Consider the following 24898-nt stretch of genomic DNA (forward strand, 5'->3'; position numbering starts at 1 on the left):
GCGAAATGCCAGTAAACCAAACAATGGAAAGAAAGCAAATGTGATGGCTGGGAGCCATTTAGGAGACACTCCAAGAACTATGAATTCAGCGTGGCATTAAACCTCAGGACAAACCAACAGTCAGTATGTCATATCGTCCATGTTGGAAAGAGACAATTAGAAATGGACAATATGTATTACATCTGTGTATCAGTCATGTCCGACTCTTAGCGACCCCATGGACTGTAGCCCACCAGGCTCCTCTGTCCATGAGGCTCTCCAGGCAAGAATACTGGAGTGGGTTGCCATTTCCTACCCTAGGGGATCTTCCCAACCCAGGAATTGAACCCATGTCTCTTGAGTCTCCTGCATCACAGGCGGATACTTTATTGGGCCACCTAGGAAGCCTGTATACCCTGTATTCAATTGATTCAAATTTACTAATATGTCTTTGGAAGAATAAACTAAGTAATATCTAAAAAAATTCTTGATTGAATAAACTATACAGAGGACTTCCTAAGCAGTCCAGTGGTTGAGACTCTTCCCTTCTAATGCAGGGGTGAAGGTTTAGTTCCTGATAGGGGAACTAAGAACCCACAGGCCATGTCGTGGGGCCAAAAATACCCCAAAAGCAAAAATGAACAAACAAAAACTAGACAGAAAAGTTATAAATAAGCATGACTTTGAGGAGTAAACACCTAGTTCATTTTATATAATGTTGGCTAACAGCTGGGCATACACTAAACTAATTGCTTGTGATTAAATTTTATTAAATTAAAAAAATTTTGATTTCATGTAGCCCCATATTCCACAGCACTGAAGCACTAAAAATTGGAAAAGAATATTAGCTACTTTAACATGGCATTGCAAATTACCATGGATTACATGGCAATGCAAATCAATCTTTGAGTCATAATCCTACCAAAAAAAATCCAGGGATGTTTACCAAGTAGGTGGCTTCCCAAAGAAGGGTATTTTTTAGCACAAAGGCTTCAGATCCTCCCTCTGAAATAAGGTTTGGTTATCAGAGCCTGAGAAGTGAGGCTAAACATGGTATTGAGGTTCTAAAACCTACATATGCCTAAATACTTCAAGTAGTTGAAGCTGAACAGTTACGTTTCCATCTCTTTATATACTTTTATCAGGGCATTTAGTGAGTCATTTTACTTGATTTCTTTGCATGTCTACATGCCCACTTGAAGAAAGGGGCCGCTGTCTTTGTATCCCCGAAATCTCTCACAGTCACTATCAGTCCTTTACAAATAGAACCGGAAAGTTTGGTTATAGAAATAAATTGTGGTTGTCATTGTTCAGCCAGTAAATCAGTCTGACTCTTGAGACCTCATGGACTGTAGCTTGCCAAGCGCCTCTGTTCATGGGATTTCCCAGGCAAGAATACTGGGGTGGGTTGCCATTTCTTCTTCAAGGGATCTTCCTGATCCAGGGATCGAACTCACGTCTCCTGCATTGGCAGGTGGGTTCTTTATCACTAAGGCACCAGGAAGTCCTGTAGAAATAAATAACAACCTAATTTCCTTTTAATTGCATTCTCTAGAACAGGGACAAAGAAGTCACAAACTTGGCAGGCAGAACTGTGCAGGGCATGGGCTGTAGAGTCAAACAATGTAGACTCTGCCACTCAGTATGTACATGACCAGGAGCAAGCCTGAGCCTCAGTATTCCACACCTGGAAAATGGGTATAACAATAATAATACTCATCTCAAAGGATGTTGTAAACACACAAGAAGATGCACATGAAGCCTGTAGCATGGTCACTGGGACAAGCTAAAGGTTCAGTGTTAGCTATTAGAGTCCTACTGTCTAACATTTTAAAACCTGGGTAACACTTGTTCCCTTTTTATTATATTCTTACTAAAATTATAGCCTCATCTGCTTCAGAATTTAGACCCTTTTTAGAAAAAACCTAAACTAAATGTTTTCAAAATCAACATATGGAATTGTCTTGCCCATATGCAGTTTTTCGGGGCACACAGTATTCAAAAGGCACTATTTCACATCTACCTTCATTGTTAGGGATAATCCAAATTTTTTATAAAGTGTATCGTGGGATGGCTCCAAAACAACTGCGAATCAGAAGCATTTGTGACACCCTAACTCTCCTAGCTTCTATAAAGAAGACTGTCCATTTAAATATTCATTCATACATTCCTGCAAATATTTACTGAGTTCAAACTGTGTTCAGGCACTGTTTTTGGTGCTAGTGATAGCCAGTGAACAGAACGGACAAAGACACCTGCCCTCATGGAGGCTATAGTCCCACATGAAGCAAAGTTCACTTCAAATAAAGCATCTATCCAGCTTTTCCCTTTAAAAATAACCCTTATGTCAAATAACAGAATAGTTCATTCAAGCATATCAGACTTTTATACTGCTAGTAAAGTTTCTCAGATATTATTTTTTCTTTTTGACTTTTATATTTCTCTCACTCTGCCTTCTGAAATGGAGCAAAACCCTATGGTCCTTCCACCCCCGGCACCTCCCATCCATGTCCTCTGCCTGCCTTTCGTCTTTGGAAAACCTTAGTCAAAGAATAAGTTTAATCAGAGAAGTAAGAACTATAGAAACAAAGGAAACCAGAGGAGACTAAATAATAATAATGTGGTCATTAAGCATAGTCAAGGACCTTTAGTCCTTTCTCAAGGGCTATAGATAATATTCTGAGCCATATCCTGTGAGCTGTCTTATAGATACCACGACACCAGGTAGAAAAGTTAACTACATGATGACCAGACTGTACCCAGAACATGAGTCGTCACAATTCTGAGAACTGGCCACAAAGAAATGGGAACAAATGGACCTTGGAACTGAAGATTAACTGTACCTAAAACAATCAAAATGACACTGCTCAGACCACCGATGACCAATCTGAAGATGACTGTCAGAGGTGACTGTGATGTTTCTGCGTGTAGCCCCCTCCTTCTGTCTATAAAAGCTCTTGCCCCCTGGTTGCTGTGTGTGTGTGTGTGTGTGTCTGTGTGTGTGTCTGTGTGTGTGTGGTGGTGCGGGAGAAGTTGGTCTTTGGACAGATAAGCAAACTTTCCTTTTCACCAACCTGGCCTGTTTATTGCTTTTTGAGCAGTGAGCAGCTGTACCCCACCTCGCCCTTTCAGTAACATTTCCACAACAAAAACTGATGTAATATTCCTCTCAGACATGAAGCAGACACTTACAGATATCACTAAAGCTAAGTATAAAACACAGTAATGCAGCAGGTTATTTTTACATCTAAGCAAAGTGACAATAATTTGCTTCATTCCCACATCTTGTTAATAAGAAATATAGTAGGAATATAATTTTATATATTTTATAAATATATATAATATTTAAATACACACTGTATTATAATATAATATATATATGTGTATGTATATATATATTTTGCCACTTCAGACAAACACACCCTCCACAGATACTTGTCAGCGGTTTCACTCTCCTTCTTACAGGAAGTTGATCACTATGAAGCCTCAGAATAAAGACTTTTCCCTCGGGAATGGATTTTGTTTGGCTATGACGTTCTCTCTTTTAGTTAAATGAAAACACCACTGAATTTGTGAAGCAAGAAGGGGAATTTTAAAGTTAATGAAAGTGACATTTATGAGACAAACATGAACTAAAGCGGTGGGATGAGGAGCGCAGAGATTTATCAGATGACTTGCAGCTGAAATGGAAGATGGCCTGAATGCGTTGGGATTCTGCACGTGTCCTGTCGACAGGGGTCCTTTTTACCTGGCTGCCATGAGGTCCAGAAGGTGCTGCCACCGGTCATTGATTTTGCCAAGCTTGTACTCAATCTCAGACGCTTTGCTTTCATGGCTGGCTCGGGCCAGCCGTTCTCCCATTTGCTGGAGCTGTATTTTGTTCTCTTGGGCAATTTCAATTTCCTCTTGATAATCCTGAGTAATAAATAGCAATCACAGAGGTCAGAAAGCATGTTCTTGATGTATTCAGCCTAGCTCTACTAGAAACAGGGTAATTACAGTTTTCTACAGCTTGGAAATAGTTTGGGCATTGGGAACGCTATGTGGATATGAGTCCTAGTACACAGGAAGTAATGGTACCTGCTATTTTCAGTATTTAGGCAAAGTCCAGATTTTCAGTACGTAGGCAAAGTACAGACTGAATTTTTATAGAGATGCTTTTAAAGGGAATAGATGTTCTTAAAGGGGGGGGGGTTTCTTTTTACTTAAAATAGGCATTAAAAAAATTTAAGTATATACATAGAAACAAAAGACAAAACTTGAAGAATTTCAATGCTGGGAAGTTATACCTTATTGCTGTAATCACCAACCACGTTATATTTAGAATCAATCCTCCTACAAGCTAACTGCCAAGAGGCTTATAAGATGCGTCTGCATGTATGTGTATCTAAATATATATATGTGTGTGCCTGTGTGTGTGAATGTCAACTGTTACTTGTACAGAATGTTTTAAAAGATTACTTTCATTTTAAGAAGCTATCCTCTATACAGTGTAAAATACTGATTTTACAATCCATAAATCATTGACATAAGTCTCCTCTTAGAGGATCAGTGGGCCTCAAATCTCCCTCATTTACCCAGTTTCTATAGGAGCTCCTCCAAAAGACTGTTTTAGGTAAGCAGGACAGGCTCTCAATACGGTCTATAGTAAGGTCACTGAGATAGACCACTGAACAGTATGATTTAAGGGATGATAAAGGCCATCTCCTCTTGACTCCTATCTGTGCCCCTCTTGCCTCCCCCCAGCCTCTGGACCAATGGTCCTCTTAGTTTCTTGCCATAGTGACAGCATCCAAAATTTAGAATCAACTTTTTCATTTTTGGTTTAAGCTTCTGTTAGGCAGGCAGCAAATATTTTCTCATGAAAATAATATACAAACACAGGTATTATAAGGATATGGGTATTTCAACCTTCTATTGCTCTAAAATTACCTTGGGAACAGGGCTACCTTTTCAAGTCAGTAAAAAGGGCCCCCAAAGAACGGGAGGAGCCAGTGAAATTTCATTCTATTCAGGGTTGAATGCTGTCCTCAGGCTCAGTACCCCACCCACTCACCTTTCTATGTTACTTTAACCCCGTGGGAGTCAAAGACCAATGAAATGAATGCTTATTAATAGTTACAATATGCCATTACAAATTTGAGATCATTTTACTGAGAAATGTTTAATGTCAATGGAATTACTCTAACCCTAGAACAGTACTTATAGTAAAATAATCTGCCTACGTTGTCTTTTAAAGCAAAATGCTGAGTGTTAATGCCAGTAGGTACCCATATCATAGTTATTTTGTTTATAAATTTCTGTATCCTAAGTTGAAAAAACTACCAAGACTATTATTTTTCTTTACAAAAGAGACACCACATAGTGCAAGCTCATGAAGATTTTTTTAGAGCCCATAACTTATTATATATGTATACAAAATGGTATAGTTGATATTTTAAATGTTACTAAAGAGTATAACAAAATTATCTGTGTGTCAAGGTACAGTTTTTCTAAATTTTAAATTACGTTTGCATTTTGCTTAAGAGACAGTTTTTCCCATATCCCCAAAACATGGATCTTAAATTTCATGATAAAATCAATTGGAGTATAAATACACTTGGTCAAAATTTATTCTATAGCAAATTTCACTATAAGACCTATTATATTAATCATGTCTAATAGAACATTCTCTGACACCCATAAACCAGCAAAGGGTTGGACTGCTACAAATGCTTAAATGAAATATGTATTGTCTCAGTCCACATTTTAAAGCTTTACAATATTAAATACATTGGGTTAATCAAAAAGTTCATTTGGGTTTTTCCATAAGATGTTCTGTTGGGTTACTCAGACCCAATAGAAATGCTGATGCTTACAACTTGCACTTTTAAGTGTAAACCTATAAAGTTATTAATATCACATCTTGGCTTCGGAGTTTTTGTTTTTCTGTATATGTGCCTGTGCACACCCATAGAGAAAAAAAATACAATTCCCAAAGCCAACATATAATATAAATAACTTCATAGACAAAGAGAATTTTTCCTAATACTTATTTAAATATTTTTTCAGAATGAGTGAAGCTATTGTTTATCTATTCAATAAATACTGGCTGAGTACTTCTGAGAAGCCAGGAGCTATAGCAGTGAACAAAACTGACGAAGTTCCTGTTCCCATAAAGCTTACAGTCCAGCGGGGCTTCCAGTGTAGACAGATAGCAAACAAGTAAATGAGGAACATGCACGGTATCTCAGATGGCAATATGTGCTTAAGAGAAATATAAAATTTAAATGAGTAATTGTTCAAATGCAGTGTGGAAACACCACTGGAACCATCAAAAACATTTTAAAATGCTATTAAATCTGACCAATCCTATATAGACATGAAAAACATTCTGGATACATTTGAACATAAAAAAATACTCTTATCATCATATATAACTTGAAATTAAGATGAAGCTAAAATTCCCAGAAAAGTCCTCATTCCTGTAACTGTCTATAAATCATGTTTTATAGAGAAAATGTCAGTTTAATGGGTCCTAGGAATTTTTTCTTTTAGTTCCTCTCTAGTGATTTTTACCTCTTTAAAAACAAACAATAAATCAATTATACTCTGATTAAAAACAAAGAAAACGAATACACGTAAATAATTCCTATGGAACAGGCAGATAAAATCCAAAAATTGAACATTATGCATCAGCAGACAATCTATTTCATCACAAATTGAAAATATTCTATATAATTTATATGTCAAGGAAGCCTTTCCAGGCACATTAATTTTATATCAAAAAGATGAAGTGTTTGTAACAGAGTGCTCCTTTGTCAGGAAAATAGGAGTAAGGTCATCTTCTGTACCAATGCCTAAGCACTAGGAAGAGTCAAACACATGTAGCCAGACATCTGTTACCTTCCTGAGCTTCTCAATCATTTCTTCAATGAGAATGTCTCCATTCTGAGAAACCTTGCTTTCCATCTGAGTCAGCCATTCACAAAGCTCCTTGTTCTTTTCACTGAAGACGGCCCACTCATTCAACCTCTCACTTACTTGCTGTCGCCTTAACGAGAGCTGCAAAGTTCAAAATGGGAGAAAATGCAACAGGATAATCAGAGTGGACTCACAGCCTGAGGGAAGAAGCAAACGAAGTTTGTTGGGTGGACTAACATAAGCAGTGGTTGTGAATCTGTTCAGGCCACTGTTCCCGGGGGCTCAGTCCCAGGACGCTGCTCTAGCCTAGTGAGTTTCACCACCAGGATTTGCTTTTAAATATGAGTGGCAGACACTGAATCCTCTACTTCCCTCCCAAGAGCCACAGGCCCGTTCTCTTATAAAAGGTTCTGAACAATCCAGCTTCTCACTATAGTTGGTTCTGTAGCTATAATATGGGATCACTGAATGTACTTTAACTAAAACAATATATAAACAAGAAACAAGAAAAGAATAAGAAAAGGGAGAAGGGAATGGGCAGGAAAAAAAGAAAAGACAAAGAAGGAAGGAAAGGAAAAAGAAAGAAAAATAGGGAAGAAAGGAAGGAAGGAAAGAAGGAAGAATGAGTTGAGTGTCAGGGGTCTGAAGAGGGTGGACCAAGGGACACAGTGGGAGAGCTCAGTTCCTGATCAGCTCTATCATGACCACTTTACTTCGAGCAAATTCTTTTATATCCCTGTTGGTTTTCTTTTTTATTTATGTATCCTTGTTTCTTTTTCTTATAACAGCCTTACTGAGATGTAATTTCCACACCATTCAATTTGTCTGTTTATAAAGTGTACAACTCAGGGTTTTTTTTTTTTTTCATTTATTAACAGTTTTACAACTACCAGCACAATCAATGTTGTAAGATTTTCATCAATACAACTCCCGGCCCCTGCCCTATCCTGTACCCATCAGAACTCACTCCCTTGCCTAGGCCAGCATCTTCCTCCCAACCTTAATCTACTTTCTAGTAAATTTGGAAAACTCAGCAGTTGGCCACAGGACTGGAAAAGGTCAGTTTTCATTCCAATCTCAAAGAAAAGCAATGCCAAAGAATGCTCAAACTACCACACAATTGCACTTATCTCACACGCTAGTAAAGTAATGCTCAAAATTCTCCACGCCAGGCTTCAAGCAATACGCGAACCGTGAACTTCCACATGTTCAAGCTGGTTTTAGAAAAGGAAGAGGAACCAGAGATCAAATTGCCAACATCCTCTTGATCATCGAAAAAGCAAGAGACTTCCAGAAAAACATCTATTTCTGCTTTATTAACTATGCCAAGCCTTTGACTGTGTGGATCACAATAAACTGTGGAAAATTCTGAAAGAGATGGGAATACCAGACCACCTGACCTGCCTCTTGAGACACCTGTATTCAGGTCAGAAAGCAAGTTAGAACTGGACATGGAACAACAGACTGGTTCCAAATAGGAAAAGGAGTCCGTCAAGGCTGTATATTGTCACCCTGCTTATTTAACTTCTATGCAGAGTGTATCATGAGAAATGCTGGGCTTGAAGAAGCACAAGCTGGAATCAAGATTGCCAGGAGAAATATCAGTCACCTCAGATATGCAGATGACACCACCCTTATGGCAGAAAGTGAAGAGGAACTAAAAAGCCTCTTGATGAAAGTGAAAGAGGAGAGTGAAAAAGTTGGCTTCAAGCTCAACATTCAGAAAATGAAGATTATGGCACCTGGTCCCATCACTTCATGGGAAATAGATGGGGAAAGAGTGGAAACGGTGTCAGACTTTATTTTGGGGGGCTCCACAATCACTGCAGATTGCAGCCATGAAATTAAACGACACTTACTCCTTGGAAGGAAAGTTATGACCAACCTAGACAACATATTTAAAAGCAGAGACATTACTTTGCCAACAAAGGTCCATCTAGTCAAGGCTATGGTTTTTCCAGTGGTCATGTATGGATGTGAGAGTTGGACTGTAAAGAACGCTTAGTGCCGAAGAATTGATGCTTTTGAACTGTGGTGTTGGAGAAGGCTCTTGAGAGTCCCTTGGACTGCAAGGAAATCCAACCAGTTCATCCTAAAGGAGGTCAGTCCTGGGTGTTCATTGGAAGGACTGATATTGAAGCTGAAACTCCAATATTTTGGCCACCTGATGTGAAGGGCTGACTCATTTGAAAAGACCCTGATGGTGGGAAAGATTGAGGGCAGGAGAAGGGGACGACAGAGGATGAGATGGTTGGATGGTATCACTGACTCAATGGACATGAGTTTGGGTGGACTCCGGGAGTTGGTGATGGACAGGGAGGCCTGGCGTGCTGCAGTTCATGGGGTTGCAAAGAGTCAGACACGACTGAGCGACTGAACTGAACTGAATCTCTATGCATTTATCTATTCTGGTCATTTCATATAATCAGAATCAATTGACAGGTGATCTTCGTGACTGGCTCCTTGCACTTCGCATAATGGTTTTAAGGTTCATCCATATTGGAACATGCATCAGTACTTCATTCCTTTTAATTGCAGAATATATTCTTTTCATGTGGGTATAGCACATATTTTGGGATTCCCTTGTGGCTCAGCTGGTAAAGAATCTGCCTGCAATGTAGGAGACCTGGGTTCGATCCATGGGTTGGGAAGATCCCCTGAAGGAGGCCATGGCAACCTACTCTAGTATTCTTGCCTGGAGAATCCCCATGGACAGAGAAGCTTGTCAGGCTACAGTCCATGGGGTCACAAAGAGTTGGACACCACTGAGTGACTAAAGCACAGGACAAAGCATAATTATTTATCAATTCATCTACCAATGAACATGTGAGTCGTGTCCACTTTTCGGCTGTTATGAATAATGCTGCTATGAACATTTGAATGCAAGTGTTTGGACATAAATTTTATTTCTTTGGAGGTATATACCCAGAAGTAGACTTGCTGAGTTGTACAGTAACACTACAGATTGTTTTCTAAATGCCTACACCATGTTACATTCCCACTCTCAATAGAGCTCCAATTTCTTCCCATCCTCACCAATACCTATTATCTGTCTTTTGGATTACAGTCATCTTAGTGGATATAAAGTGACATTTCACTCTGGTTTTGATTTGCATTTCCCTGAAGGCTAATGATATTGAGAATCTTTTCATATTCTTGACTATTTGCATGACTTCTTTGGAGAACTGTCTGGTCAAATTCCATGCCCATTTCTTAATTTTTTTTTTATTACTGACTTTTTGTTGTTGTTGTTCTTTATACATTGTAGATACAATGGATTTATTTTCTTATTTCTAGGACTAGAATGATCCTTTTGAGAATTCTAAACTTTTCTGACTTCATAATACTCTTGTCTTTGCAGTACTGGTTGAGATACTATGGAATGCTTCTAGTTGAGTTAAACTGCATGTTAGTAAAATACAATGTTATTTGAGTGGCAAGAAGATGATCCACTTTTGCAGACATTCTGTACGGTCAAGTTGATAATGCTAGACTTCTGCCATCCATCTCACTGCATTCAACACTTACCTCTCAATTTTCCTTTTCACACTAAACAGTTTATTATGAAAAACATCAGACATACAGAAAAGTTGAAGGCATCGTGTGGTAAACAGCTATGACATACTCCCTAGACTAAAACTGTTAACATTTTGCTTTAATACATATATGCCATTTTTCCATATATCTATTTTACTTTTCAATGATTATTTAATGAATTTTCTTTTTCAAATGAATGTGAAAATATTTCTAAGGTGTTATACACTTTCTAATTAGCAATTCTGTCAGGGTTGGCTCTGTTATTGATTAGATAAATAATATTCAAGGTTCCTTAGAGCCTCAAATCTCTGCGATTCTGCCTCTTAGAAAAGGATGGGAGCTAATCACATGAAAAAAAAAAACCTAGGAATAAACCTTCATAAGGAAGCAAAATCTGTACTCTAAAAACTGTAAGATGCTGATGAAGGAAACTGAAGACTATACAAAGAGATGCAAAAAACAAACAAACAAACAAAAAACCTGTATTCTTGGATTGAAAGAATCAATATTGTTAAAATGACCATACTATCCAAAGTAATCGACAGAGTCAATGTAATCCCTATCAAATGACCAATGGCAGTTTTTACACAACTGGAACAAAAAATTTCAAAATTCGTATGGAAACACAAAAGACTGAACAGTCAAAGAAATCTTGAGAAAGAAAAACAAAGCTGGAAGAAACAGGCCCTCTGACTTCAGACTATACTACAAAGCTACAGTAATGAAAACAGTATGGCACTGGCACAAAAACAGGAACACGGTTCAATGAAAGCCCAGAAATAAACCCATGCACCTATGATCAATTAATTTACAACAGAGGAGCCAAGAATATACAGTGGAGAAAAGACAGTTTCTTCAATAAATGTTGATGGGAAAATTGGGCGGCTACATGGAATGAAATTAGAACACTCTCTAACACTGTCTACACAAATCAACTCAAAATGGATTAAAGACCTAAATGTAAAACTGAATACTATAAAAAACACCTGGAGGAAAACACAGGTGGAACACTTACTGACATAAATTCCAGCAATATCTATTTCAATCCATTGCATAGAGTAATGGAAATAAAAACAAAAATAAACAAATGGGACCTAACTAAATGTAAGAGCTTTTGCACAGCAAAGGAAACCATAAACAAAATGAAAAGGCAACCTACAGAACAGAAGAAAATATTTGTAAACAATGCAACTGACAAGGGATTAATTTCCAAAATATACGACCAGCTCACACAGCTCAATAAAAAAAAAAGAAAGAAAGACAGAAAGAAAGAAACTCAATCAACAAATGAGCAGAAGATCTAAATAGACATTTCTCTATAGAAGACATACAGATGGCTGATAGGCATATGAAAAATGTTCAATATCACTAGTTGTTTGAGAAAAACAATTTAAAACTGCAATGAGGTATCAACTCCTACTTGTCAGAATGACTAACATCAGAAAGTCTACAAATAATTAATGCTAGAGAAAGTATGGAAAAGGATCCTTCCTACACTGCTGGTGGGAATGTAAATTGGTGTAGCTACTATGGAGAACAGTATGGAGGTTCTTTCAAAACTAAAAACAGAGTTGCTGTATGATCCTACAACTCTACTTCTGGGCATAGATGTAATTCGAAAAGATAAATGTACCCCTATGTCCAAAGCAGCACTATTTAGAAGAGCCAAGACATGGAAGCAACCTAAGCGTTCATCAATAGATGAATTATTCTTAGCCATAAAAGATAATAAAATAATGACTTTGAAGTAACATGAATGGCTTTAGAGATTATCATATTAAGTGAAGTAAGTCACAGGGAGGAAAATATTATATACCACTTATATGTGGAATCTAAAAAAAAATTATATAAATCATCTTATTTACAGAACAAAAGTAGATTAAAAAACATAGAAAACAAACTTATGGTTTCCAAAAGAAACAGTGACTGCGGGGAGGGAATTAACATATATACACTAATATATATAAAATAGATAACTGGCAATGCCCTACTGAATAGCACACAGAACTATATTCAATCTTATAATAACTGATAATGGAAAATAATCTGAAAAATTATATATATATATACACACACACATATTCTGAATCACTGTCCTAAAAACCTGAAACTAACACAACACTGTAAATGAACTAAATTTCCATTTAAAAAACAGTTGAAAAAAGATACTGAAGAAGTTTTCTCCAAAAAAAAAAAAGAAAAAGCTGGGAATTAGACTATAAGCCCAGGATATTCATGCCAGGTCCAGCTTAGTGAGCTGCCTAGACAGCACACACCACAACCTGCCATAATTTTTGAAATGTTACCATTAGAAATTCACTCTTTTGAGTTAATATGATATTTAATTCAGTTTACCATTAATTTTTCTTCAAGGCAGAACAATAGTGCATTTACTTTCGTGGGTATTGATGGGAATGGAAAAAAGAAAACACAGATTAAAAGTTTTAGACACAAATTTCACCTATATCAAGTTCTACCAAGACAGTCCTGAAGGGCACGATTCTGCCAGCACCAGTTTCCTCCCAACCTCTGACAGCAGAGTGTAGTTCCATCTGCTGGAATGCTAAGATTTTGAACTTTCTGGTGAATATAACTTTCTTTTTCATTCACAGAATATCAGAATCTCGCTAATATTACAATTTTTTGCTTTGACTGCTATCCAAGCTGAAACTATATTTTCATAGTTGAAATTGCCCAAAGCAACTGTTTTCCATACAAAGTTTGAAATCCCTGCCCTTCAGACTTCAGACGCTGTGTAGCTCTGCTTTGTGCAGTGCCTCTGAGTCTTTTTTGAATCCTGGCCATGAGCAAGAATAAATTCTAGGGCTTTTAGCAACAACACTTCAGGGAAGACAACCACACAACAGAAAATATTATCTACTTCTTTGAGAGGTAGGTATTAGGTTAAAAGAGGGTAATACCTACCCTGTTTTCAGAGACAGGGAGAGAGGAGGTTAGATACATTTGAGGGTCACGTTGACCAGTAAAGCTTGAGTTTTTCATACACGTTGCAATATAATGTTAAGGTCAAATACCAGAGGCAGATGAGATTCGAAAACAATCTCTATCACTTACTACTGATTATGACCAGGGCAAGATTATTCATCTTTCTTAAGCTTTATTTTCATTGTTTGTAAATTAATTTTCCATTTGTCCCAAATTTCATTAAATGTTTATGGCTTGGAGTAAACATGTGTCTGCTATATGAAATGTCTTATGCACTGGAACACTGTAGGCTCATAATAGAATATATTCTTCAAACAAGAAAATAATTCAAGAAAGTGACCAGTACATCCTAGAGCTAACAAAAGTTAAATGCTCAGTCACTTCAGTCGTGTTTGATTCTTTGCAACACCATGGATCATAGACCACCAGGCTCCTCTGTCCATGAGATTTTCTGAGCAAGAATACTAGAGTGGGTTGCCATGCCCTCCTCTGGGAGATCTTCCCGATCCTGGGATCGAATCCAAGTCTCTGGTGCTTTCCTGCATTGCAGGTGGATACTTTACCACCTGAGCCATCAGGGAAGCCCAACAAAAGTTAAGCCTACTTAACTACTATTACTACTAGTAGTACAACTATATACGAAATTTGCGTTTTTAACACTTTTTTCTCTTTGACACACATGTATTCATGAAGCAGCTTGAATACATGTTTCTAGTCTTTTTCACACACCACGCAAATGTTATTTTCATTTTACTTGCTTTCACAGAGTAGCAGTTGAAAGAAGGAACAGGTAGGCCATAAACACTGGTTACAAACTGGTGCCAAAAGCTTTGCAAAAGATTTAAATTAATAACGGGGAGACCATTTTCCTTTTGGTTTGTTCTTTGAGTTCAGTGGAAGCCCTCAACTTATTTATCAGTTTAGCACATATTTGTGTTTTCTCAAGGGTTTGAACACATTGCCCCACCAACAGCTGACAAACGCCAGCTAAAACCTCCAGAGTGTAAGGCAGCTGAACAGGAAACACATCCTCTTCTGCTTCAAATATTTTTACCATGACAATATGAAAGAACACCGAGCAATTACAATGATGATATATTTATATCTCAGCTGGAATTACACACAGCTCTACAAACCAAAGCAGGAATGAAAGCAAACAGAAGCCATGACTATCTACAGGCACAACAGTCCTTCCAGGGGTTCTACTTGAAGGCAGGACACTTTTCCGTTACCTCAACTCTGCAGTGGTCACGCACAGGGCGGCCCTCTCCTCCTCGTCTGGAGCCCCAGTCAGTTCGTACTTCTCACCAGTTGCTTTCATTGGAATATGAACACACTACTTGGTCTTTAACAAGGGGATTATGCCTTGCTTCACTAAAGTTTTTAACGTTTTAAACTGAGACATAGGCACAAGCTCGTTTCCTTTTGTGGTTGCATGCTTGACAGAAGTTCTCCGGAAACACTAACTCAAGAAGTAGTAACTGGTCTATACTTCTTCTTCCGGTTATATCCTGGCAACTTTGGTATGAATACTCATGACTAAACTTTTGCTGATTTAATTGTTTGTGTGCTGTGCTTAGCCGTGTCTGTGTCGTGTCTGACTCTTGCAACTCCATAGACTCTAGGCTGCCAGGCTCCTCTGTCCATGGGATTCTCTAGGCAAGAATACTGGAGTGGGTAGCCATTTCCTTCTCCAGGGGATCTTCCCAACCCAAGAATCAAATCTGGGTCTCCTGCATTGCAGGCAGACACTTTACCGACTGAGCTACAAGGGAATCCTTAGACTGAAGCAATGTGAGAAGGGTATGCTTCAGCTTCAGGCCTTAAGACGTTCAATATAGAAGGTTTCTAGACACACTGTTTCTGCTTCCTCTTTTTTTTTTTTTTTACTTGTCTTAGTCTACTCACAGGTGCAAGGTATTAGTCTCTTCACAGAATGTTATATGATCAACAGGCGCTTTCAAAATGTATTTCTAAACAGACTGTTGCCAGCTATATGTAAGTCTGCTGAGAAATTTTAAAACATAACTTTTTCTCCTTTTCTAGCTTTAGTGAGATATAGATGACATATAACATTGTATAAATTTAAGATGTACAGTGTGATGATTTGATACTCATATATACTGTGAAATGATTACCACAAGGTTAATCAACACTTCTAGCACTTCACATAATTACCATTATTTGATGTGTAATGAGAATACTTAAAGAAAGCTGAGCACCAAAGAATTGATGCTTTTGAACTGTGGTGTTGGAGAACACTCTTGAGAGTCCCTTGGACTGCAAGGAGATCCAACCAGTCCCATCCTAAAGGAGATCAGCCCTGGGAGTTCATTGGAAGGACTGACGTTGAAGCTGAAACTCCAATACTTTGGCCACCTGATGCAAAGAGCTGACTCACTGGAAAAGACCCTGATGCTGGGAAAGATTGAAGGCAGGAGGAGAAGGGGACGACAGAGGATAAGATGGTTGGATGGCATCACCGACTCAATGGACATGGGTTTGGGTAGACTCCGGGAGTTACTGATGGACAGGGAGGCCTGGCGTACTGCGGTTCATGGGGTTGCAAAGAGTTGGAGATGACTGAGAGACTGAACTGAACTGAGAACACTTAAGATATACTCTGTTAGCAACTTTAAACTATATAATCTGGTCTGTTGACTATAGTCCCATGCTGGACGTTAAATTCCTGGAACTTGTTCACCTTGTAACTGGAAGTGAGCATCCTCTATACATGGTGGTTTTCATACATAGTACTAGTCTTCCTAAGTCAAAAAGTATTACATACTCTTAATCTTTTTACCCTCCAAAATATTCAGAAACCTTGTCATTATTTTACATTTAGAGTAACGTAAGAAATAAAATAAATGTCCTAAAGTCCTATCTTGATAACCAACAGTATAAATGAACACTCAGCTGTTCTAGGTACTAGAGATGCAAAGAAAAGGTTTGTCCTCAAGAGCTCAGAGTCTTCAAATCAAGTCGCAAACATAAAAAGAAAATGAGAAGAAGGGAGCAACAAAGGAACAGTGTACTGTCACACAATGGCACAGACCAAAAGGTAGTCGGGAGTTCAGAGAAACAGGAAAATACAGCGGTCTGAGCATCTCAAACAGTGGCAGCATAGGAGTTTTGGAATTCAAGAGAAGAGGATAGATTAGAAAATCAAAAAAGAAGGAAGGAATAGTCTAGGCAGGAAGTTTATGCAAGAAGAATGGCCTGAGCAAGATCTTGGGGTAGAGGATTTCATGGTAGGTTTGGGAAAGTTATGGGAGCCAGTAAGTGTTATGTCTCTGAAAGCTTCACAGACCTCAATTAGCTAGAGAAATGGATCTAGTCTAATTCATTTCACATGATCTACTAGAAAGTACTGAGTCAGCAAGCAGTGCTAGACTTGTCTCAGTTTTTAAAAAATGGATGAATAAAGCTCACAAGGGTAACTTAACATTGCTGTGATCATTCTCGAATGACTATATCCACCAAATGACTTTTATTTATATATGCTATGACAAAATCTTTACATTAAAAACTATACACTAATTTACTAGATGGTATAGATTCTGGATTAAAGACTCAGAAAAGAATAAAGTGTGATGAATATCAACACACTCCATTTAAGTTCCTCATTGGGTTCACTGAGAATGTACAACCCTGGAAAAAGTGACTAAATGAATTTTGAATGCAAATCATTGACATGCTTAACGAAAATCATCTTTTATAATTCTTTCTTTTAAAAGCACACACACGCGCACGCACGCGTTTGTGCCTAGTGTGCTCCAGAATTTTTCTCCAGTTCCTCCTTCCCACAGCTACTTTTCTCCAGCCAGGTTCTCTCTCTGCTCTATTCCTGTACCTTTTTCAAGCTCCAACCTTGTCTAACACATCCACTTTTCCCCCTACACCAAGCTGTCCTTTCCACTCTGATCTCAGCACTCAATTCAAGATTTATCCAGTTCAATAGGTACTTCCTTTATTCTCTGCAATCCACACTGTCCTTAGTTTGCTTACATTTTGTATATTTTACGTATACCTGGTTTTCCTCTTCACTGTATAAGTTCTTTTTAACCAATTTTAGTCTCAGCTCAATGGTAAACTACACAGTAGGGACATCTACTATAGCTTGTGAAATTCACAATAATTAACGTGACTGATTCGTTTAACAAATATGCATTGTAACCTATTTTGTACCAGGCAAGGCAATGAAGGTACAGTAAGGAACCCTACAGACATGGTTCCCGCTCCCTGAAACGTATGATCTCAAGGCCGTAAGTCAGAGCCGTTCTTCACTTATGGGCCCTATTATTCCTATTTGCCTTGAGTGTCTACTCCTTGTCACTCCAGCAATCTTTCTCTTTCATTTCCAAATCAAAACCCATTCTGGGATCTCTTTTAAGGTATTGTGCACACAGAATGTGGGCTTCCCAAGGGCACTAGTGGGAAAGAACCCGCTTCCCAATGCAGATGATGTAGAACATACAGGTTCGATCCCTGGGTCAGGAAGACCCCCTGGAGGAGGGCATGGCAGCCCACTCCAGTGTTCTTGCCTGGAGAACTCCATGGACAGAGGAGCCTGGTGAACTACAGTCCACAGGGTTGCAAAGAGTTGGACACAACTGAAGTGACTTACCCTGCACGCCCTTTGAATGCACTTATTAAATGAGTCAAGTATGGCTAAAAATGTCATATACCCATGAATTGTGAGGAAACAATCATAAATCAAGAGCAATAAGAAATGTTAAATGTATAAAACCGAGCTTCCCCAGTCACTCAGCAGTAAAGAACCTTCCTGTATGCAGGAGATATGGGTTTGATCTCTGGGTCAGGAATATTGCCTGGAGAAGGGATGGAAACCCACTCCAGTATTCTTGCCAGGAAAATCCCATGGACAGAGGAGGCTGGTGGACCATGATCCATGGGGTTGCAAAGAGTTGGAAACAACTGAAGTGACTGAGCATGCTTACACATACAAACCACTCATAGCATCAGCTAAAACTGCAAATAAAACCATGCTTTTTTACCTGTTTTAAGTATGAAAGGGACCACCAATATCAACCTAGCAAAACCACATCTCTGTACCACATACTTGTACTTCCTTTTAAAAATATTTTGACAGCCAGTAAAAGAAAGAGCAAGAGAATCCAGTTTGGATACATTTAAAATAGAGTGTTAAGAAATAATTGTCTAAATTTGAAGCATTGTCATAGTAAGCCCAGAGTTTTCCTCTATCCAATCCGGGTCCAAATGTGGACACAGCCACAGACATTTCAAATAATCTTCTAGTTCTCAGCCTTTTTGAGCGGATGCTGAGTGTCTACAGTTTGTCTCACCTGGTGGCATAGTTCTTCCCACTGCCTCTGCAGAAGCTCCATGCGTTCGTTAAGGATGGAGATATCATCTGCGCTGATGTAAGCACAGAGAGCCTTCTTCAGCAGTGACAGCTGTGCCAAGTCATCTGTCCAGCTCCCAACTGCGTTTTCCAATTCCTAGATTTTTTTTTAAAGGAAAGCACAAAACTTGAATACCCATGGGCATCTATCATCACCAATTTCTCAAGCGTATTTGAAATCCCCTCTTGATGTCTCTGGGCTTCCAGGTGGCACCTGGGAATGCAGCAGTCATGAGGCTCGGGTTTGATCCCTGGGTCAGAAAGATCCCCTGGAGGAGGGCATGTCAACCCTGTATTCTTGCCTGGAGAATGCCACGGACAGAGGAGTCTGGCAGGCTAGAGTCCACAGGGTCACAAAGAGTTGGACACAATGAAAGTGACTTGTCACTGGCACTTGATGTCATTACCTTTCCATTCCATTCTATTTGAACACCCAAACTGGTATCTATTGGGTTCGTCAAAAAGTTCATTCAGGTTTTTCCATCAGATGTTATGAAAAAACCTGAATGAACTTTTTGGCCAACTCAACACTTTATTTGCTTCCTACATAATCTGATAATTTACCAGGTTCTGCTGATACAGTCCCAGGTTGCTTGCAGAATCTTTCCTAACTGGAAATGGAGATCTATTTTCCACTTCCCTGACCACTTCTGATTGTCTTTCCTAGTTCAAGTTTCATCACCGTATTGATCTTACTTTTAAAATCAGCTTTATAAAATCCTTCACCTTTGTCTCAAGTGACCGATCATGTTTGTGAAATACATTTAAAAAATCCAAACTACTAGATTTAACTCTCATCTTCAAACACTATCAATTGCTATAGACTTCTTGATACACTGTAGCTAAAAAGATGTGTTGCTGGTATTACTTGATTTAAAATAATGAACTGAATATGTTTACTGCAGAAGAGAGATTGTTCAGTTACTGGTAAAATATGTATTTTGTCCTTTCGGGGAATAATTTCAGGAAAAAAAATCCATATAACAATATTTGAATGTTTTTTTCAACAGTTTTTGCAATGCTTTGAACAGATGACTAGTTTTACAATTTATATAGCTCTTGCTTTTTGCCAGCTGTTGATGTTTTTAGATTCCAGCTAATTTTGTTTGTGAATAGGATATTTCGCATGGCTTTTACCTTCTCTTTTGTCTCATCAAACAGGAGACAAGTTTCCAAAGGCAAAGGCAATTAACGGTAGTCTGAGGCTAACTTCTCAGGCAATTTAAGCAAACTAGGTTTTAGCTAGAATTTTCTAGGTAATTGCTTTGTTTTGCTGTTAAGGTGGTTTGGGGGAAAGAGTAGCAGAAAGCTGGACCGAAATGCATCCTTCTAATCTCCAAACTTAATAGCAGGGCGTGTTTGTAACTGTTGTGTATTTTGGGACCCAAGGTCCCATGGTAACAGTGTTTGGCTGAAAGACCAAACCATCCGGGAGCATTATTTCTGCAGCCTTTCTGTTTATATCTGTAGTCATATTAAACTGCCATATCAATGTAAAGATTTTCTTCTTTTTTATACCAATTTCCAACTCCATCCCAAACTCAAATATCAGATTTGGTGTATGGATTTAAAAAAGAAACACCACCACCAGGGACCAACTATTAGACTCAGGGACTCCATTTTAGATGTTTGTGTGATAAAAATATAGCCTTTGGATTCAGGAAACTCTGATAATTACCAACTTTGAAAAGTTATTAAACTTCTAGCTGCTTCATTTTCCACATCTGTAGAAGGGAAATAACAGACTGTCCTCAGGAGCTTTGCGTTCATGCCAACTGAGATAACACTGGTCAGCCCTGGGCACACAAGGGCCCACTAAATGCCCATTCCTGCCTGTTGAAAGTTTTCTTTAATCATTTGTCATAGATTGACAGTCAAAGACTTAAATATTTTTTAATCTTTGCATAGTACTGACTTTACATCTCTAGATAATATTTCACTCCCTTATCATCCGTGACGTAAAGTACACTACCTTTGTTTTTCCTAAATCTGCCTCTTTTCAGTTTCAAAGATCATCTTCACATTTTCATACTGAAGAAAAATTCTTATGTCTACTGGTTTAATGATTTCTGGACTTCTTTAAAAATTAATCTTTCTTGGGACTTCCCTGGTGGTCCAGTGGCTAAGACTCTGAGCTCCCAATGCAGGGGAACTGGGTTCAATCCCTGGTCAGGGAACTAGATTCTACATGCCTCAAATAGAGATCCTGTGTGCTGCAACTAAGATCTGGTGCAGCCAAATAAATAAATAAATCTTTTTTTAAAAATTAATCTTTCTTAAAGGCTTCTGACTTCTTGGCAAAGTGAAACAGAGAACTTCTGATCAAAATCTAAATCATTTATATCTGTGTGAAGTTTTAAACAAAGTCATTCCAGTGCAGTAATTTACAAATGACTTGGAGAACATGAGGACATGTTTCATTGGAGGAAAAAAGCATCTTTAAAGATAACTTTATTTTGATCTGCATATTGCTCAGCATAGAACTGCTGTCTTGGCACTTGACTTGGCTACACAGGAGTGAATGGAACAAATCCTGCAGACACTAAATCATGTTGGTCTCACTGAGTGCCCCGTGCAGGGAGCAGCCTGTATTAGCTACTGATTGGCCTCCAAGTGCTATTTGAGGTGTTGATCACAATCTAAATTGATAGGGCCCTGAAGATACAAAGGACTGTGTATCTCAATGCAATAAGTGAAATCAGCTACTTATAGTTCCTGTTTTTCTTACAGAAAAGAGCCTAGAGGGCAGGTTGTGTTTCTCCAAGGACCATGGTCTACAGAATTCCCATGTTGCAGAGTCTCACTCTTCTATATGTGAACTAGACTCTTCTGCTGAATGACTGTCCAGTGAGGACGGTTTAGAAGGATTGTCTTTATTATTCTTAATCTAGGTTTTAAATGTCTTAATGTTGTGTTTTATATTTTCATTGACTCACTCATGGTAATCCATAAACTAGTCTATAATTTCATCAGCTGCAATAAATCAATAAGCAAGTTCCACCAGAGTTGCCTGCCCTATTGCAAGATACCAGAAACTTGCACCTACATGTAGAGAGTTCCAGGAGCTCAACTGAATTATGCTTTCAAAGGCATCACACTAGAAGCACAAGAAAGTGGAAGTGTTAGTCACTCAGTTGTGTATATCTCTTTGTGACCCCATGGATCATAGCCTGCCAGGCTCTGTCCTTGGAATTCTCAAGGCAAGAATACTGGAGTGGGTAGCCATTTGCTTCTCCATGGCATCTTCCCAACTCAGGGATCGAACCCTGGTCTCCTGCATTGCAGGCAGATGCTTTAACATCTGAGCCACCAGGGAAGCCCCAAAGCACAGGTAGGTGACAGTTAAAAGCTTAGTCCAGTGGCTTACCTTGCAGCACATCTGCTCCGCGTGGAGCTCTTCGTGGTGATCTGGGAGAGGCTGGGAAAGCCTCTTTTTGAAAGTTCGTAGTTTCTCCAGAGAATCAGCTATTCCGTTCTCACATTTTTCCCAGTCCTAGAATGGGTAGAGAAAGAAATTTTAAGGAATAAGAAGTTATAAAACAAGAAAAACTCTCTTCTCAACTCCCAGACAGTGGATTAAAGTTACACTGATGAGTACTGCAAAGGCGTCCACATCCACAGCCATGGGAATCAGTAGCAGAAGAGCTGAGCTCTGAACTTTTCTCATTATCTGCGTGACTTCAAGCAGGTGAGGCGCTATGTCTCAGTGTTCCTTATGAAAACCGAAATAACACAAACTCTCAAAAATTGTGGGAGAATGCAAGGAAACAATAGGTGTCAAGATGTCAAGGACAATGCCCAGAATATTATGAGTTTTCAGAAATGTTTTCTGCATCCAAATCTGTCTGCAGAGGTAAGAGTATAAACACACTACTTTGCCTCTCTCTAAGCCCACCCGTAACTGCACTCATGTCTCTATTATCTCAACACACTATAAGGGGTAGAAAAGAGGATATGGAATCTCTTTCAGGGTGAAAATACATATTAGGTAAGAGAAGTGATATGAAATGTAAAGGTAATATAAACCTGGCTCTGATTCAGTTCAATACATAAACAGGATGAACTAAAGCAAAAAATGTAGAGGCAGAGACAGAATTCAAAATTTTTAAATGTACGTTTTATATGTCAGTACGGATCAGTACTCTGAAGGAGAATGTAACAGGTAAAGAGGTAGAGTATTGGGACTTCCCTGGTAGTCTAGGGGATAAGACTATGCTCCCAATGCAAGGGGCCCAGGTTTGATTCCTGGTCAGGAACTAGATCCTGCATGCCACAGCTACAGAGCCGCATGTGGCAACAAAGATTGGAGATCTAGCAACTAAGACTCAGAGCAACCAAATTAATTAATTAACTTAAAAAAAAAGAGGTAAGAACATGATTGTAAGGAATGTGGTAGATCTCTGCTGCTGCTGCTGCTGCTGCTGCTGCTAAGTCGTGTCAGTCGTGTCTGACTCTGTGTGACCCCATAGACGGCAGCCCACCAGGCTCCCCCGTCCCTGGGATTCTCCAGGCAAGAACGCTGGAGTGGGTTGCCATTTCCTTCTCCAATGCATGAAAGTGGAAAGTGAAAGCGAAATCACTCAGTCGTGTCCGACTCTTAGCAACCCCATGGACTGCAGCCTACCAGGCTCCTCCGTCCCTGGGATTTTCCAGGCAAGAGTGCTGGAGTGGGGTGCCACTGCCTTCTCCTAGGTGCTGACAAAAGAAAGCATACATGCTGTGGTTGTTTCAGAATATTACACACCATCGGTAACAAAGGTTACCTCTAGGAAAGATACTAGGAGTTGGATTTGAGTGGTAGTGTCATGTAGGGGTAATTTAATTTTTTTTTACTCTCTGTACTTCAGTTCTTACCTGAATTTTTTTTCAAACACATGACTTCTTGGGTAATTAAAAAAAGAAGAGTAAAAGAAAAAGAAAAAAAGAGAGAGAGAGCAACCATGATGAAGACCTGATTCTTTTACAGCACCCTATGTAAAAATCGGAGAAGGCAATGGCACCCCACTCCAGTACTCTTGCCTGGAAAATCCCATGGATGGAGGAGCCTGGTGGGCTGCAGTAAATAGCCCACATCCGGGGTCTCTGTGCCAATTAAATTCAACTCAACAAATCTCCTTCAGTTTGTCTGATACTCTTCACTCCTGGCCCTCCCCTCCCCCTCCCACAACTTAAATTACTGAGTTCCAGGGACAACTTGAGTTGTTTTTAGTCATCAGTCTAGTGCCAAATCCTGCTACATTTCTCTTCACATTATTCTTTGGACTATCTTTCATCACCAGTCTTTTCCTGTCTGAGTTCTTTCTATCTTTTCTCCTGATGCCTTATTTTTACCATAGCAACACACAGTTGCTATTTCAACTGTCTTCTTTGAGACATAATGGCCACCTTACCTCCTTGCTCATAATGTCTTTTGGTTTCTAAATGAACTGACAGTTTGGCCCAAACTTTTCATTTTTTAAAAAAATTCCCTCAGGGAACTTCCTAGAGTATATAACCACATTCCTTCTTCCCATTCACCAGAAAAAACAAAAACAAAACCCAAAAGTCCCAGCTGTCTGTTTTGGACAGAACTGTTTCAATTCCCCTTTATTAAAATATCTTGGTGTTCCCAGGCTATGCTTAGTTCATCAACGCTAAGCACGGTTAGGGCAGATAACAGACTCTCTTTCTGCTTAAGCTGAACAACATTCTCAATTAAATCATTTCACATACTGAAATCTCTCAACATGTTTCCAAGAAATGTTCACTGATCTAAAAAGAGAAAAGGTCAGCTTTTATTCTTCATAATGGAATTAGGAGGTAATAGTGAAGGTGGTCAACACACAGGGCATAGAAATATAATGACTGTATTTCTGGCATATTTACTCAGCATTCAATTAAAAGTGAAAATAGGTAAGCATCATGGCTGTGGTGAAAAGATACAGTAACATGAGACTGTATAAACATAAGAATTTAGCTCCATAAATTCTTTCTTAGGCAAATAGGATCTAATGTATGATTGATCCAAAAATAAAAAATACAACTTTAACAAGAGAATAGGGATTCCCCTTCCCAAAGATGGATTAGATGCTAAAGCTATAACCAAGAATTTTACTAAATGAATTACAAGGAAATAACTAAATGTTACGGTCTGCAAACATTTATCAA

At 38.8% G+C, this 24898-nt stretch overlaps 1 protein-coding gene across 15 annotated transcripts in view; it reads right to left on the bottom strand.

Annotated features, from left to right (window-relative positions):
- The window catches only part of SYNE1 (spectrin repeat containing nuclear envelope protein 1), a 494970-nt gene that overhangs the window by 68098 nt on the left and 401974 nt on the right, over positions 1–24898 (bottom strand). For all 15 annotated transcript variants that reach the window (XM_040238711.1, XM_040238710.1, XM_040238708.1 and 12 more), the window contains 4 exons: positions 22119–22244; positions 18693–18848; positions 6865–7023; positions 3728–3894 (listed from right to left, as the gene is read on the bottom strand). In XM_040238711.1, coding sequence (XP_040094645.1) covers positions 3728–3894; positions 6865–7023; positions 18693–18848; positions 22119–22244 — 608 coding nt within the window. The remainder of the gene's footprint in view (positions 1–3727; positions 3895–6864; positions 7024–18692; positions 18849–22118; positions 22245–24898) is intronic.

The sequence above is a fragment of the Oryx dammah genome, unplaced genomic scaffold, assembly GCF_014754425.2.
Source record: "Oryx dammah isolate SB20612 unplaced genomic scaffold, SCBI_Odam_1.1 HiC_scaffold_4, whole genome shotgun sequence".
Classification (NCBI taxonomy): Eukaryota; Metazoa; Chordata; class Mammalia; order Artiodactyla; family Bovidae; genus Oryx; species Oryx dammah.